Raw genomic sequence first — 17,218 nt, 5'->3', positions numbered from 1 at the left:
AACCGATCCCATTTACAACTGCACCAAAACCCATAAAATACCTAGGAATAAGCCTAACCAAAGAGGTGAAAAATCTAAACACTGAAAACTACAGAAAGCTTGTGAAAGAAATTGAAGAAGACCCACACACACAAAAATGGAAAAATATTCCATGCTCCTGGAAAGGAAGAACAAATATTGTTAAAATGTCAATACTACCCAGAGCAATCTACATATTCAATGCAATCCCTATCAAAGTAACACCAGCATTCTTCACACAGCTAGAACAAACAATCCTAAAATTTGTATGGAACCAGAAAAGACCCCAAACAGCCAAAGCAATCCTGAAAAAGAAAACCAAAGCAGGAGGCATCACAATCCTGGACTTCAAGCTGTATTACAAAGCTGTAATAGTACAAGACAGTACGGTACTGGCATAAAAACAGACAGATCAATGGAACAGAATAGAGAGCCCAGAGATGGACCCATAAACATATGGTCAACTAATCTTTTACAACGCAGGAAAGAATATCCAATGGAATAAAGAGGCTCTTCAGCAAGTGTTGCTGGGAAAACTGGACAGCAACATGCAGAAAAATGAACCTGGACCACTTTCTTACTCCATACACAAAAATAAACTCGAAATGGATGAAAGACCTAAATGTAAGACAGGAAACCATCAAAATCCTCAAGGAGAAAGCAGGCAAAAACTTCTTTGACCTTGGCCGCAGCAACTTCTTACTCAACACATCTCCAGAGGCAAGGGAAACAAAAGCAAAAATGAACTATTGGGACCTCATCAAAATAAAAAGCTTCTGCACAGTGAAGGAAACAATCAGCAAAACTTAAAGGCAGCCAATGGAATGGGAGAAAATATCTGCAAATGACATATCAGATAAAGGGTTAGTATCCAAAATCTATAAAGAACTTATCAAACTCAGGGTGCCTGGGTGGCTCAGTCAGTTAAGTGTCCAACTTTGGCTCAGGTCATGATCTCACAGTTCGTGAGTTCGAGCCCCACATGAGGCTCTGTGATGACAGCTCAGAGCCTGAAGCCTGTTTTGGATTGTGTCTCCCTCTCTCTCTGCCCCTCCCCCCTCACATTCTGTCTCTCTCTCTCTTGAAAATAAACATTAAAAAAAAAAAAAGAACTTATCAAACTCAACACCCAAAAAACTAGTAACCCAGTGAAGAAATGGGCAAAAGATATGAATAGACACTTCTCCAAAGAAGACATCGCGATGGCCAACTGACACATGAAAAAATGCTCATTCATCATCAGGGAAATACAAGTCAAAACCACAGTGAGATACCACCTCACACCTGTCAGAATTGTTAACATTAACAACTCAGGCAACAACAGATGTTGGCAAGGATGCGGAGAAAGAGGATCTCTTTGCACTGCTGGTGGGAATGCAAACTGGTGCAGCCACTCTGGAATACAGTATGGAGGTTCCTCAAAAAATTAAAAATAGAACTACCCTATGACCCAGCAATTGCACTTCTAGGTATTTATCCAAGGGATACAGGGATGCTGTTTCAAAGGGGCACATGCACTCCAATGTTCCTAGCAGCCCTATCAACAATAGCCAAAGTATGGAAAGAGCCCAAATGTCCATCGATGGATGAATGGATAAAGAAGAGGTAATATATACATACAATGGAGTATTCCTCGGCAATCAAAAGGAATGAAATCTTGCCATTTGCAACTATGTGGATGGAACTAGAGGGTATTATGCTAAGCGAAATTAGAGAAAGACAAATATCATATATGACTTCACTCACGAGGAATTTGATATAAAACAGATGTACATAAGGGAAGGGGAGCAAAAATAATATAAAAACAGGGAGGGGGACAAAACATAAGGGACTCTTAAATATAGGGAACAAACAGAGGGTTGCTGGAGGATTGTGGGAGGGGATGGGCTAAATGGATAAGGGGCATTAAGGAAGACACTTGTTGGGATGAACAATGGGTGTTATACATAGGAAATGAATTACTGTAACCTACTCCTGAAATCATTGTTGCACTATACTCTAACTAACTTGGATGTAAATTAAAAAATTAATTAATTTTAAAAAGTCAAATCACAGAATCCAAAAACAGTTGCAACATATACATCTGGCGAATGACTTGTATTGCTAACATAGAAATAATTTTGACTAATCAAGAAGATAAAGCAAAGAGTCCAATTAATACAAAGAACTGAACAGGTACTTTACATAAAAGAATATTTACATGGCCCAACACAAATAATGGTGTTTGAAATTAGCATTTGTTACAGAAAAGCAAAGTATAAATTTCAACAAGAGACCACTATACAGCCACCAGGATAACGAAAATAAAAAAGACTGACGGTAGCAAGTGTTGGTGAGAATTTGGTACAGTCAGAACGTTGGTAGTATCAATTGTTTCAAGCACTTTAGAAAGCTAATTGTAATATATATTAAAGCTGAACATATGTTTATTCCATGCATCAGCCATTCTATTTCTAGGTATAACCAAGAGAAATGAAGATATACTAAGAGACACAAAGGATTGTTCATAGCAGCTTTATTCATAATAGTGCCCAAATGGGAAAATAAAAGTAAAAAACTCACCACCAAGAGAATGAGCCAATAAAGTTATCATATGATCATATAATGAAATACTTTCTGCTCAGCAATAAAAAGGAAGTAATAGGGGTGCCTGGGTGGCTCAGTTGGTTAAGAGTCTGACTCTTGGTTTCGGCTCAGGTCATGGTCTCACAGTTTATGAGTTCGAGACCCACATTAGGCTCTGCGCAGACAGTGCAAAGTCTAATTGGGATTCTCTTTCTGTCTCTCCCTCAAGAAAAAAAAAAAAAAAAAGTAATGAAACATACAGCAGCAAGACGGATAATCTAAACCATGTTATGTACACAGAAAAAAGCCAGATCCCCCCATCTCCTAAAAAAGAGTACAGATTATATGATTCTTTTTATACAATGTTAAAAAATGAAGTTATCCTTTTTTTGGACATATGATGTTAGAGTAGCACTTGCCTCTGCAGAGCAGGGCAGTGGTTATTAACCGGAAAATGGAAGGAAGGAAACTTTAGGGTGACAAAAATGTTCTCCATCTTAATCTGAGTGGTAAGTTACATTTGCACATATGTATACATATGTAAAAATCCACCCAGTTCATACTTAAGAGTGTACTTCACCAGTATAAACGATCTCATTTACAGAAATAAATAAAGGGAAAAAATAAAGAATGCATACAAGAGAAAAATTGACAAAAATTCATAGTTAATAATTTGAGAAGGTAGGAACAGGTCTATTACATTATTATCCCTTTGTATCTTTCTATAAATTAAAAACTTCCCCAAATGTCACTAGTAGAAATGAAAGAGCCTGGTCTAGCAGACACTAAGTCCAAAGACAATGAAACAGGGAAATATATATGTCCTACATGTCAGAAGGATTAATTCTTTAATAATTAAAAAGCTTTCTTTAAAAAAAAATTTTTTTTAATGTTTTATTTATTTTTGAGACAGAGAGAGACAGAGCATGAGCAGGGGAGGGACAGAGAGAGAGGGAGACACAGAATCCGAAACAGGCTCCAGGCTCTGAGCTGTCAGCACAGAGCCCAACACGGGGCTTGAACTCACAGACCACGAGATCATGACCTGAGCCGAAGTCGGACGCTTAACCGACTGAGCCACCCAGGCGCCCCTAAAAAGCTTTCAAAACGAGCAAAAGGGAGGAAGGCTGATTAACAACTATACACACACAAACACACACAAACCACTTAAAAAATATACTAAATATGCACAATCTCAGCTCTCATACACTTCTGGAACAGGGATCATCATCTTTCTGCCCTTACGTCAAGAAAACCTCTGGAGTCTTGACTCTTACTTCACCCCTTTCACGTTTTTTACAGTCTGCTAGTACTTACAGATTAAACACAAAACTGCTTTTATTGCATGAATTTATTGCATGTTAGAACTCAGGATGAAGACAAACCCTTAAGGAAAACATCTAACAACTTTTAGTGTTATGTGCCTCTTGTCTGACACAAAATGCATACACTGAGGTCATCAGGGTGGGCCCTACCCCAATTTGACTAGTGTCCTTTTAAGAGAAAATCTGGACACAGATATGAACAGAGGGAAGATTATGTGGAGACATAGGGAAAAAGCATCTATAAGCAAAGAAAAGAGGCCTGGAACAGATTCTTCCCTCAACAGTCTTCAGAAGGAACCAACCCTGTCCATTCCCTGATTTTGGATTTCCAGCCTCTAGACTGTAAGAAAATAAAGTTGTTGTTTAAGCCACTCAGTCTGTGGTACTTTATTATGGCAGCCTTAGCAAACTAATATACCTAGTCTGGTCCCAACATTTATCTCATTCGCTCTTAATATTCCTTAAGAGGAATTCTAAAGTGGAATAGGCAGAGATTCTTACTGGACCCTCAAAATGCAGTAACCTCCCTCTACTCTGCAACAACTAAAATCCCACTTGTTTTTCAGGACTGACGTGATCCTTTTCAATTATCCACCTTTGATTGACTTAGTCTTTCTCCGACAAATTGCAAATCCTGATGCTGATTCAATTCAAACAATCCATTAGCTAATTCATTTAATCTTAACTTGTTTCCCATGTATAAGGAAGAAAGCTCCACATTATTCCTAGCACCTCCTATGTATTATCCCCTCTAAGGGGACTGTACTTGCCCACAAGAAGTTTAGTTCTTCTCAGAAGCACACAGACAGTCTGGAGATGATCCAGTCTTAAAGATGAGGAGGCTAAATGACAACAACTTATTTATTAATTAAATGACAGCATTTTAGAGAAAAGCATGAGATGGGGGTGGTGATGTCAGGAAAACATCCTCTTGGAGCATCCTTTATTAAGAAGAACAGGTCTTTTTTGTAATGCATACAAATATGCACAGGTTTCTAGGACAAAAGATAGTAATGGCACGGGCTCTGCCTTATAAGAAGTAAGGTGGTCTGAAAATAGGAATCTAAATTCTTAGGGTGCCTGGGTGGCTCAGATGGTTAAGCCTCCAACTCTTGACTTCTGTGCAGGTCATGATATTATGGTTCATAGGATCTAGCCTGGAGTCGGACTCTGTGCTGTCAGTGCGGAGCCTGCTTGGGATTCACTCTCTCCTCTCTCTCTGCCCCTCTCTGGCTCATGTATGCATGTGTGCGTGCACACACGCGGCTCTCTCTCAAAATAAATAAACATTAAAAAAAAAAGAAATCCAAATTTTTTCAGTGGCCTAGTTCTATATAGAGAGGAGATAATCTTTTATTAAAAACAATTTAATGAGCATTCTCAACTAAAGAAGAGGGCTTAGAATGGAGCATATGAAAATGAACCCATGGTAGTTCCACACCTTGAAGCTAATAGTCTAACTGGAGAGACAAATACATTATCAGGTGACTTGCACCAATGCATGAAGTTATAATGGGGCTGTGCAGATTCAGAAAAGGGGAAATTAGCACAGAGGGAGACAAGGGGAAAGAGAAGAGTATTACTTTCTGGATGAGGCAACCAAAGCTGACTCATAGCAGGTCAAAAGTAAAGAGCCAGACCTCATCTCCATTAGAATGGCCACTATCAGAAAATAGCAAGTGTTGGCAAGGATGTAGAGTAACTGGAATCCCTGTGCACTGCTGGTGGGAATATAAAATGGCACGGCCACTGTGGAACAGTACGGTGGTTCCTCAAAAAATTAAATGTAGAATTACCACATGAACCAGCAATGCCACTTCGGGAAATAAATACCCACAAGACTGGCATTCTTGGAAGAGGTATCTGTACACCTATGCTCATAGCAGCATTATTCACAATAACCAAAAGGTGGAAGTAACCTAAGTGTCTAACACCTGATGAAGGGATAAATAAAATGTGGTATATACACACAATGTATTATTATTCAGCCTTAAAAAAAAGAAGGAAATTCTGATACATGCATGAAACTTGAGAACTTCATGCTAAGTGAAATAAATGAGTCACAAAAAAACAATTACTATATGATTCTACTTATACGAGTAGGGACATTAATGGACAGAAAGTAGAGTGGTGGCTGCCAGAGGCCAAATGCTGAGAAGAATGATGAGCTGTTGTTTAATGGATATATAGCTTGGGGCACCTGGGTGGCTCAGTCGGTCAAGTGCCTGACTCTTGATTTTGGCTCAGGTCATGATCACATGGTTAGTGAGACGGGCTTCTCAATAACATCACAGAGCCTGCTTAAGATTCTCTCTCCTTCTCTCTCTGCCCCTCCCCTGCTCATGACCTCTCTCAAAATAAATAGATAAACATTTACAAAAAATAATGGATATACAGCTTTAGTTCTGCAAGATGAAGAGTTCTGGAGACTGGGTGCATAGAAATATGAATGTACTTAATATTACTGAACTGTACAGTTAAAAAATGGCTACAATGATATATATTTTCTAAATTTTGCTACAATTAAAAATAAAATGAAAAAAGAAAAATAAAGAGCCAAGTGTCTTAGATGCTTGGGCTACCATAACAAAATACCACAGACTGGGTAGACTAAATAGCAGACATTTATTTCCTCACAGTTCTAGAGGCTAGAAGTCCAAGACCAGAGTATCACCATGATTGGGTTCTGGTGACATTGTCTTCCTGGGTTACAGATGGCCACTTCTTGCTGTGTCCTCACATGGCCTTTGCCTGGTGCCTATGTGTAGAGAGAGAAATCTGTCTCTCTCTTTCTTTTCTTGTAAGACCATCAATCCTACTGGATTAGGATTCCCACCCTTATGCTTCACTTAATCTCCATTACCTCCTAAAAGCTCTCTCTCTAGGGGTGCCTGGATGGCTAGTTGGTTGAGCATCAGACTCTTGACTTTGGCTCAGGTCATGATCTCAGTTTGTGGGTTCGAGCTCCACGTCAGGGCTCTGTACTGACAGCACGGGGCCTGCTTGGGATTCTCTCTCTACTCCTTCCTCACTTACATGTGCACTCTCTCTCAAAATAAATAAATAGACATTTTTAAAAAATGCTCTATCTCTAAACACAGTCACACTGGGGGGTAGGGATTCAACATATAAATTTGGGGTGGGGGAACACAATTCAATCCACAGCACCAGATGCACAGGATGAGGATGTGGTTCTAAAGGTCAATCCAGAGGAGACAGTGAAAAGATAATATGAAGCGGTTAGGGATAGGAGGATATGTTTAAAAAACTCAATGAGGTTTGGTTTAGTAATTTTTTTTCTTTTACCTTTTAGTAATATTTTTAATAGCAAATTTTTTTTAATGTCATATTCCCCACTAGATTGTGAACACTATTAGTGAAGAAAAGTATCTGTATTGTTTAAGCTGTAACTATGGCACATGCTACTTTCTTGGAACATCTTGGTTGCTCAATAGTTATCAAAAAAGTCAGAGCACCAAAAAAAGTGGAAAAATAAATAAATAAAAGGAAGGGGTAATGCTTCCAAAGCCTGAACATTGTCTTGAGAAATTAGGAATTTTATCATATGGGGTAAAGAGCCAAGAGGTGATTTACACAAGGACAAGACATTACTTCATTAGCATTTAGATGAACTACCCATGTGGAAGGTGTGCTTGAGTAGGTGACAAAAGAAATGGGCAGGTTAGTAAAGAAGCTATTCCAACAGTTCAGTTGTGATACTGTGAGATAGCAAAAAAGGAATAAAGTAGCAGAATGCATTTATTTGTTTTTAGGTTTATTTATTTTGAGAGAGAGAGAGAGAGCACAAGTGGGGGAGGAACACAGAGGGAGAGAGAGAGAGAGGGAGAGAGAGGGAGAGAGAGGGAGAGAGAGAGAGAATCCCAAGCAGGTTCAGCACAGAGCCTGATGTAGGGCTCAAACTCATGAATCACGAGATCGTGACCTGAGCCGACAACAAGAGTTGGATGCTTAACTGAGATACCCACACACCCCAAGAATGCATTTAAAATATGCATTTAGGTGTAACCGTATAAAATAGCTGTCATTTTTGACAAATAGGAAAGTAGCAAGACGTGAGTACACACCAGATGTGGCAGAAGTTGCGAGACTGAGAACAAAAGGAGCCTGGGATGCGCTACACTTTTGTGGCTTGGGTGCCTGGCTGACTAGGGAGGGAAAGATGAGGGGATAGTTTGGGGAGGGCTGTAAATCTTTGAATCAATTGAGCTGGAGATGCCTTTTGGATACCTACAGAGAGATGTTGAGTCAACTACGTCCAATATGGTAGTCACTAGCCACGTGTGACTATCTGAAACCTAAATTAAAAATATGGTTACTCAGTGACACTAGCTGCATTTTGAGTGTTCAACAGGTACATGTGGCTAGTGGCCACCGTTTGGGACAATGCAGATAAAGATCATTTCCATCATCACAAAAAGTGCTACTGGTCACAGTGGGCTGCAGAGACACATTTGCAAGAACAAATACATCACTGTTCAAACCAGAGCGGGGATGAAAGGAGTCAAGAAGACTAGCTGGAAAAATAGGGAGAAGGAATGGAAACTTGTGAAGGGACATGTGAAAGGGCAAGAGAAGGAAGGTGACTCCACAAAAGAAACAAGCATAAACCGACACAGACACTAACACGGGAGACCTTCCAGAAGGACAAAGTAGGGGCGGAGTCAGACACTGCAGACAGATCTGGGCGAGACCCACTGGATTGAACTGTAATTAGGTCACTGGTGAGTGTAGGTCACAGGCACATGCAGCAGCATGAAATATGAATGGAAAGTGCAGTAGCATTTGCTAGAGAATAGAACTTTAAGCTGTCTGCTAAACAGCTTGTTCAATAGGGGCACTTGAGAGAAATGTACACAGAGCTATTTTTAGGACATGAGCTATGTACACAGAGCTATTTTTAGGACATGAATGTACCAGCTATTCATGCTGGGCTCCAGTCAGTCTAAGTGTTATCTCTGGGTCCAGCAGGATGATCAGAGAAAGGTCTACTTCTTCTGTTTTATTGACACAGACAACTGTATTAATGAAAGCCCTGCTTTGGTAATGTGCCCTTTACTTCCACTGAGGAAAAAGTGGAAACAACATTCTATAATTATTTCAGGGTTGTTCTGGAAAGATCTGCACTATCACCTACCTGAAGATCAACAAAGACATTTTTCCTGACTTCAGTAACTTTAGACTCCAGGAGGAATGTTTGGTTTAAGATTCTCATCAATGCATATCTGAAACAAATATTGTCTGTCTGACTCTCTGCCATGGCTATTAGGTCAGGAAGAAATCTGCCCCTGTACTTTGAAAAATCTGTAACGTCAGAGGACTGCATCTATCCACATGCCAACTCTGCTGTACTACTCATCTGCTTTGCTGTATCTTCCTTGAATGGTTTTGATCCATTTCTTTTTTTATTATTATTAAAAATTTTTTTGTGTGTCTATTTATTTTTGAGAGAAAGAGAGACAAAGTGCAAGTGGGGTAGGGGCAGACAGAGAGGGGGGAGACACAGAATCTGAAGCAGGCTCCAGGCTCTGAGCTGTCAGCACAGAGCCTAAACATGGGACTTGAACTCACAAACTGTGAGGGTTTTGATCTATTTCTATTTCTACTTTTCTATGTTAATTAACCACCCATAAAATCCATTATAAAAAAAGGTGCATACATACAACTCACCTGAGTTGTGTCCATTTTCTGCTGTTGGGAGAGTACGGACAACTGTGAAGGATAAGCTGGGAATAAGGAAAGAGGAAAGGAATCATGAGAGGTCTGGTGAGATTCTGCATTCAGTTGCCTCAAAGTCTCATCACACCAGCTGGGGAAAAGCCTCCCTATGGAAAAATGTCCTGTTGACCCTTGAGAAGGGGCAGGAAGCACCACAGAGTGCTTCATTCCTTGAATATGTAGTACATCTCTGATATGATCACATGGATGTAACCTTGCTATTTTTCACTAGGTGACTGTGAATTATTTCCCCATTGATTATTAATATTCTATTAATATTATTTATACTTTGAGCTAGAGAATCAACAGAAAACTCTGGGAAAAAAAGATGCTTAGTGACCAAATATTTTAAAATACTTTTGTTCTTCTGAACAAAGGACTTTTGGTAAGACTTTTGATAAGACACTTCTAGTGACTTACGTGTGACAGAATGAACAGCACTGCTTTCCTCCTAGCTCTGTCCTGGGTGACCAGGGGACATACATCTGAGGCTCCAGTTTTTTAAAAGTTTCAAAAGAGTCAGAGATAGAAATCTACTCCTACACTGTCATTTTGTAATTCTTTATGTTCAGGATAAAGGAAGCCTCAGCATATCCCTAGATGCCCCTTCTGATGGACACAATGAGAGAGTGGCTCAGAATCTGCAAAGTAAGTGAAGAATGAAGAAAATAGGGGGCTGTTTAGGGACGGAGAATGAATTTCCTTGGCTCTGGCTTGGCTTTTCTTGTACGGACTGACAATCACCAATCTCTTCCAACCCCAGCTCACCACCTTCTGCAAGCTGGACCAGTTTCCACTGTCATACAGTCTGTGATGGCTTCTGGATGTGGTGACATCACCAAGTCTGGCTCTTTCTGGAAAAGGTAATAACAAAATGCTTCTGGTGGAACAAATCAGGACCCACTCCTTTCTGGGTTCTTCTGCATTTGTTCTGAAGCTTTGGTGAATATGGTTCCTGTCAGATAAACTTTTCTTCCAGGTGGGACTCCTGTCCCCAGGGCTCCTGTCCCCAGGGCTCCTCTCCTGCTTGCCACACAAGAGCTGAACGTTCCAAAGACGTTCCAAAGAACGTTCCAAAGACGTTGAGATTTAGGCCTAGGAAACAAATTCCTTTTAGTTGAAACTTTCATTGAGAGCAAAATTTCTTAGCTTCAGCACTACTGACATTTTGGGCTGCAGAATTCTTTGTGACGGGGGGTGGGGGGTCCTGTACGTTGTAGGATGCCTAGCAGTATTTCTGGTGTCTACCCACCAGATGTCAGTAGCAATCCTCCTCTGTTGTGACAAACCATATCATCTCCAGCCATTTCCAAAAGTCCTCTGGAGAGCAAAATCGCCCTGGTTGGGCACCACTAGTGTAGGGCCTGATTTTCTTCAAGATCATTATAACTGTTCTATTATTATAGCCACTAGCCACGTCCCACTACTTAGCACTTGAAATGTGGCTAGTGCCACATGTTGAAGAATATTTTGTATATATTGAGATAAACACAGTATGTTCTTAAAATTAATTTCACGTTTTAGTTTTTAATATGGCTACTAGAACATTTAAAATTACCAATATGGCTCACCTTATCTACTGGACAGCACTGCACTAGATATCAGACTGTGCCTTCTGAAGACAGAGACAGCCTGGACAGCACAGGAGGTACCAGGAGCCTCAGTCTTATCCAGAGGCTCTGGAGACATGCCAGAAGCCCCAGAATAGATACACGTGTCAGAAAGTGACATTTATGTCAGAGAGTGACATCATGCTAACTTTACAATCATAGTCACTCTGCTACTGCCGTGAAGCCTACAATGTTGGGTTTTAGGGAGGCAGGGTATTAGGAATAGCTGAATTTAGGAGTAAAGCCTATCTGTATTTGCATCCTGGCTTCATCGCCTTTTTGACCTGTGGTCTGTAATTTCACTCTTCTGAACCCCCATTTTCTTTTTCTTTCTTTTCTTTTCTTTTCTTTTCTTTTCTTTCTTTCTTTCTCTCTCTCTCTTTCTTTCTTTCTTTCTTTCTTTCTTTCTTTCTTTCTTTCTTTCCTTCCTTTCTTTCTTTTTAAGGATATGGTTATTCCTATAAATGGGGTGGCTGCAAAAACTAAGTTAAATACTAAATAAAAAAGAACAAAGTGTCTTTCAAATTGATGGGAGCCAACACTATATTTTGGCGTATTGCCTACTGCTTACTAGTGTTACTAACACTTGGATAAATGCATTATAGGTTATGACTTACCTCTTTCTGAACAACGCCACAAAGCAGTTTTTAACTACTATCCTTATTTTCAGATAAGAACCTCACTTATGCCCAAGTGACAAAGGCGGAATTTATCCGGTCTTTCTGGCTTCCAAGTCCAACGCCAGGTCGCGCTTTGTGCCGGGCTCATGGTCAGTATCCAATACGGAAACGCGCATTACCCGCCGGCCTGGATCTTCCCCGCTCCCGCTGCAGTCAGCTCCCGCACCCCAGTCTGCAGGGAACATCTTCCGACAACACTCGCCCCATCTAGGCCCCTGGAGCCCACACCCACCCGTCTTTGCCAGGTCTACGTTCCTGCCGGGGTCGGCACTTGGGGTGAACGGGGAGTTCCCGAGACGTCGTGGTCCCTTCCTCTGGGAACGAGCCCGCCCCTCTCCCTCCCGGCGTGCGGAGTAGGCCTCTCTCACCTGAGGGCAAACCCGGCGCAACCGCACAGCCTGGGAGGACGGAAGCCGGTAAATGGGGGTGACTGCACATGCGCAGGGAAAAGCCCAGGATATCCGTTCCTAGAATGCCGCGCGGTCAGCCGGAACATCCAGAACTACATTTCCGTGAAAATACCGCGACCGCTCGCCGGTTTCATGTACGTTGGGGCAGTCCACGTGGCAGGGAGGCAGACGGTAAAGGGGGCGTTATTAATGGGATGTTATCAACAGTCTGTATTGCTCTCTGGCGCCCAAATTCTACCAAAGTCCCAGAGGTTATGGGTTAAATTTTGACATACCATCAAATACAGTGTGGTCCTGGATCAGATCCTGGTTGGAGAAAACAAAAAGACGTTTGGGAACAACTGGGGAAATTTGTGTATGGATCGGATCTTAAAAATATTAAGGGAAGTTACGTTAGTTTTGTTAATTGTGATAATAACTATTGGGATTATGTAGGGAAATTTAGTTTTTTTAGAGATGCATATTAGAATACTTAGCATTATATTACATATTTGTAATTAAGTAACAACCAGACAAGGCAAATATAGTAACATGTTAAGGATTTCTACGTCTAATATGTGGGTATGATCATTTTACTGTTTTCTCCTTTTCTATGTGCTAGGAAGTTTTGTAATATAAAGTTCATAAAGGGGAAATTTTAAACTATTTTTCCAAAAGTGTGCCTTTTAACTCAGAGCTGCCAAAAGGAAGAAAGGTACATGTGTCAAATAACAAAACTAAAACAGTAACAATTTGATGTCTTTTATTCAAGGGAAACAAACCATAAAGCACTCTTCGGAGGGATGTTGGTCAAGAGTGAATTTGATTAATAGGGATTTCCTAATAAGGCCAAGTAAGCTAGCTAAAGCTGAGTTGCAAGATTGTGACTGGCATATATTAGGTTTCTTTGACAATGAGAGGAGTACCATTAGATCAGGCTGACTTAGGTTGAGATTTGTGACCTTGGCCCCCGTTTTGTGGGTACCAATATGCAATTAACTTTACCATGTGTAAACAGTTTTTGTGACTAAGACTGTAAAATGTAACATAAAAGAATAATATCTGTGATCCTCAGAGTTTCTTTCTGAGAAAAAAAGAAAAAGTAAGCTGTTCAATCTTTCATAAGTAATATCTGAAAGTACACACAACTCAGAAAACAATTATCATGCAAATTATGCATCTCCTAGGGATAAACTTGCATTTGCACACTTCTGAAATTAGGAACCAAATTAGGAACCTATGAACACATTTTATGACTGCCTTCGTGTGTGTGTGTGTTATACGTATATACAAAACATACATATACTTACATATAAACACATACTTTTCTTGGTTATTTTGTAACATTATTATATATGGCAATGATAAAAAGATAGGTTTTTTTTTTTAAGTTTATTTTGAGAGAGAGAGAGAGAGAGAGAGAGTGTGTGTGTTTTGGGGGGGGGGGGGCGGGGGACAGAGAGAGACGGAGAGAGAATCCCAAGAAGGCTCAGCACTGTCAGTGAAGAACCTAATGTGGAGCTCGAACCCCAGAGACGAAGTCTGATGCTTGGGGCAACTGAGCCACCCAGGTGCCCCAAAAGATAGTTTAAAAAAATTTTTTTTTAGGGGAGCCTGGGTGGCTCGGTCGGTTAAGCTACCGACCGGCTCAGGTCAGGATCTCACGGTCCATGAGTTCGAGCCCTGCGTCGGGCTCTGTGCTGACAGCTCGGAGCCTGGAGCCTGTTTCCGATTCTGTGTCTCCCTCTCTCTCTGACCCTCCCCTGTTCATGTTCTGCCTCTCTCTGTCTCAAAAATAAATAAACGTTGGGGCGCCTGGGTGGCGCAGTTGGTTAAGCGTCCGACTTCAGCCAGGTCACGATCTCACAGTCCGTGAGTTCGAGCCCCGCGTCAGGCTCTGGGCTGATGGCTCAGAGCCTGGAGCCTGCTTCCGATTCTGCGTCTCCCTCTCTCTCTGCCCCTCCCCCGTTCATGCTCTGTCTCTCTCTGTCCCAAAAATAAATAAACGTTGAAAAAAAAAAATTAAAAAAAAAATAAATAAATAAACGTTAAAAAAAATTAAAATATTTTTTAAACGTTTATTTATTTTTAAGAGAGCACAAGTGGGGCAGGGACAGAGAGAGAGGGAGACACAGAAGCCAAAGCAGGCTCCGGGCTGTCAGCACAGAGGCTGAAGCGGGGCTTGAACCCACAGACCGAGAGATCATGGCCTGAGCCAAAGTCAGACCCTTAACTGACTGAGCCACCACGCATACCAAATAGTTTTGATTAGCAAGAAAAAAGAAGGATTGATGTTGCCAGTAAGTTATTGCAACTGGTGTGAATCCAGGTATAAAACGATTCTGTTGACACTTAAAAAACTTTAATGAATACCAGCTTTCTAGATGAAAAGAATATAATTAATGTTCCCATCAGAATCCTAAAAAAGTTTTCTCTGTGTTCTTTCTCTTTGACATTTATTGTTTGTTAAACCTAAAGAAATGATCCCAGCTTTTATTCCAATAAAAACTTTTAGTAATGATCAGAAGAGAATTGAAAATGCCTAGCAATGTGTTTGTATTAACATGTATGATATTGCTAAAGTATTTAAAAACTGATCCTGGTGCAATAAAAGTTTAAGTCTAGGTAGAAAAGAAAGTGAGAAGGTAGTATGTGTCAGAGCTGGGATTTAAAGCAGTGGAAAGAGAACATTTAATAATTTTGTTAGAACAAGGTAAGTGCTGGAACATAATAAGGCCATATCCATGGAATTCATATTACAATAAATAACTTTCATAGGGATTCAAATATAAGCAATTAAAGACAATTTCTAAAGTTTTAAAATTTCAATTTCTGAATTTTCCAAGTTCTTAAAGAATACAAATGTTTTAAAAAATATAAGGCCTTTCCGTTCCTTTCCTAGGAAACCCTATCTCTTCACTCTTATCCCATGCCTGAGACCCTACCCTACACCGAAGGAAAACTGGCCTGTGTGTGCTGAGATGGGCTGCAGAACAATGACACCAAACACCAAGCAGACAAAGTCATTTTTTTGACCCTTATGATGTAACACAAACAAGGTCATTGTTTTGCATGAGTAAAGACAAAAACAAGGTTGCTCTGCTCCTCTCAAAATATCAAACATCCCCCTCTCACCTGATACAAGTGACTGTTGCTTGTTTTTTTTGTTTTTGTTTTGTTTTGCTTTGCTTTAACAACACCCAATCCTGAATAAACTCAGCTGCATTGGAACCACTGCAAAATGAAGTAACTAACACTCAAATCCTATAATTCCTTCCTAACATCTGTTACTGAAGCACTTTATCATTCCTATCATCCAGTGTAATATGTGCTCTTACTGCAATGACTACTAAAATCTAAATTGTTCAACTGCATGTGTGTTGCTGGTGGTATTTGGCCGAATTACATTGACATCTACAGTTATTAGTTGGAATTCTGTAAGAAAGATTTGTCCCTTCTCTCCAATATACTTATTTTCAATCATTTGTTTTTATCTGCATGGACACGTGGAGATTTATTTCACTCTTTGGACTATTTTACTAGATTTATTATTTTGCTAAATATGTGCCATCTTTGGCTATTGGGAGCTCTTTCAGGCTGGCTCTGTGTCCTTTTTTTTTTTTTTTTTTTCTTTAATAGGCTTTATTTTTTAGAACAGTTTTAGTTTATGGCAAAATTCATAAAATACAGACAATTTCCTATATACTTCCTGCCTCCACACAAGTACAGCCTTCCCCCTATAAACATCTCACACCAGAGGATGGTATATTTGTTACATTTAAAGAGCCTACTTTGATATATCATTATCCACCCAAATACACAGTTTACATTAGAATTCACTCTTGGTATTACACATTCTATAGGCTTTGACAAATGTTGCAACCATTAAAATATCATAAAGAATTGTTTTACTGTCTTAGAACTCCTCTGTGCTCTTCCTGTTCATCCTTCCCTCCTCTTCATCTCCTGATAACCACTCATTTTTTTCTCTCTCCATTATTTTGTCTTTCTCAGAATGTCATTATATTTGAAATTATATTGTATGAAGCCTTTTCAGATTGGCTTCTTTGACTTACTAAGGTGCATTTAAGGTTCCTCCATGTCTTTCCATGGCTCAATGGCTCATTTCTTTTTAGCACTGAATAATATCCTATTGTCTGGATGTACCACAGTTTATTCATTCACCTACTGAAGGTCATCTTGGTTATTTCTGAGTATTGAAAATTATAAGTAAGGCTGTTATGAACATCCATGTGCAAGCTTCTGTGCAGACATAAGTTTTCAACTCATTTGGGTGACTACTAAGGAGCGTGATTGCTGGATCACATGGTATAGTGTATACAGTAAGAAATTAACAAATTGTCTTCCAAAGTGGCTGAACCATTTTGCATTCTCATCAGCAATGAATGAGAGTTCCTGTTTTTACACATCCTCACCAGCATGTGGTGTTGTCAGTGTTTTGAATCTGGCCATTCTAATAGTTGTGTATTGATGTTTATTGTTTCAGTTTGCAACTCCCTAATAATATATGATGTTGAACATTTTTCTTATGCTTACTTGCTGTCTGTAGATTTCTTTGGTGGGTGTCTATTCAGATATTTTGTCCATTGTTTGTTTCATCAGGTTGTTTGTTTTCTTATCGTTGACTTTTGAGAGTTCTTTGTATATTTTAGGTAACAGTCCTTTATCAGATATGTCTCTTGTAAATATTTTCTTAGTCTGTGGCTTGTCTCCTTATCCTTCTGACAGTGACTTTTGCAGAACAGAAAAAATTTTTAAATGTTTATTTTTGAGAGACAGAGAGCTAGAGCATGAGTGGGGGAGGAACAGAGAGGGAGACAGAATCTGAAGCAGGCTCCATGCTTTGAACTGTCAGCACAGAGCCCAATGCGGTG

General features: G+C 40.0%; 1 protein-coding gene and 1 long non-coding RNA gene across 5 annotated transcripts in view; one reads left to right on the top strand and one right to left on the bottom strand.

The window, feature by feature from the left end:
• Positions 1-12,538, bottom strand: part of ZNF510 (zinc finger protein 510) — a 35,190-nt gene extending 22,652 nt beyond the window's left edge. Inside the window, exons 1-3 of one of the 4 annotated variants that reach the window (XM_040450193.1) lie at positions 11,872-12,538; positions 10,065-10,739; positions 9,597-9,652 (exon numbers count right to left, since the gene is read on the bottom strand). In XM_040450193.1, coding sequence (XP_040306127.1) covers positions 9,597-9,611 — 15 coding nt within the window. In that variant the 5' untranslated portion in view covers positions 9,612-9,652; positions 10,065-10,739; positions 11,872-12,538. The remainder of the gene's footprint in view (positions 1-9,596; positions 9,653-10,064; positions 10,740-11,871) is intronic. The other 3 variants (XM_040450192.1, XM_040450195.1, XM_040450194.1) reach the window with 3 other exon arrangements.
• On the top strand, positions 12,378-15,697 carry LOC121014169 (uncharacterized). Its single transcript, XR_005783067.1, has 2 exons — positions 12,378-12,478; positions 15,226-15,697. It is a non-coding gene; the product is annotated as an uncharacterized LOC121014169 (long non-coding RNA).
• The last annotated feature ends 1,521 nt before the right edge of the window (positions 15,698-17,218 follow it).

This window comes from Herpailurus yagouaroundi, unplaced genomic scaffold, assembly GCF_014898765.1.
Source record: "Herpailurus yagouaroundi ecotype Mexico unplaced genomic scaffold, PumYag 201, whole genome shotgun sequence".
Lineage (NCBI taxonomy): Eukaryota > Metazoa > Chordata > Mammalia > Carnivora > Felidae > Herpailurus > Herpailurus yagouaroundi.
This window is presented reverse-complemented; position numbering and strand designations above follow the sequence as displayed.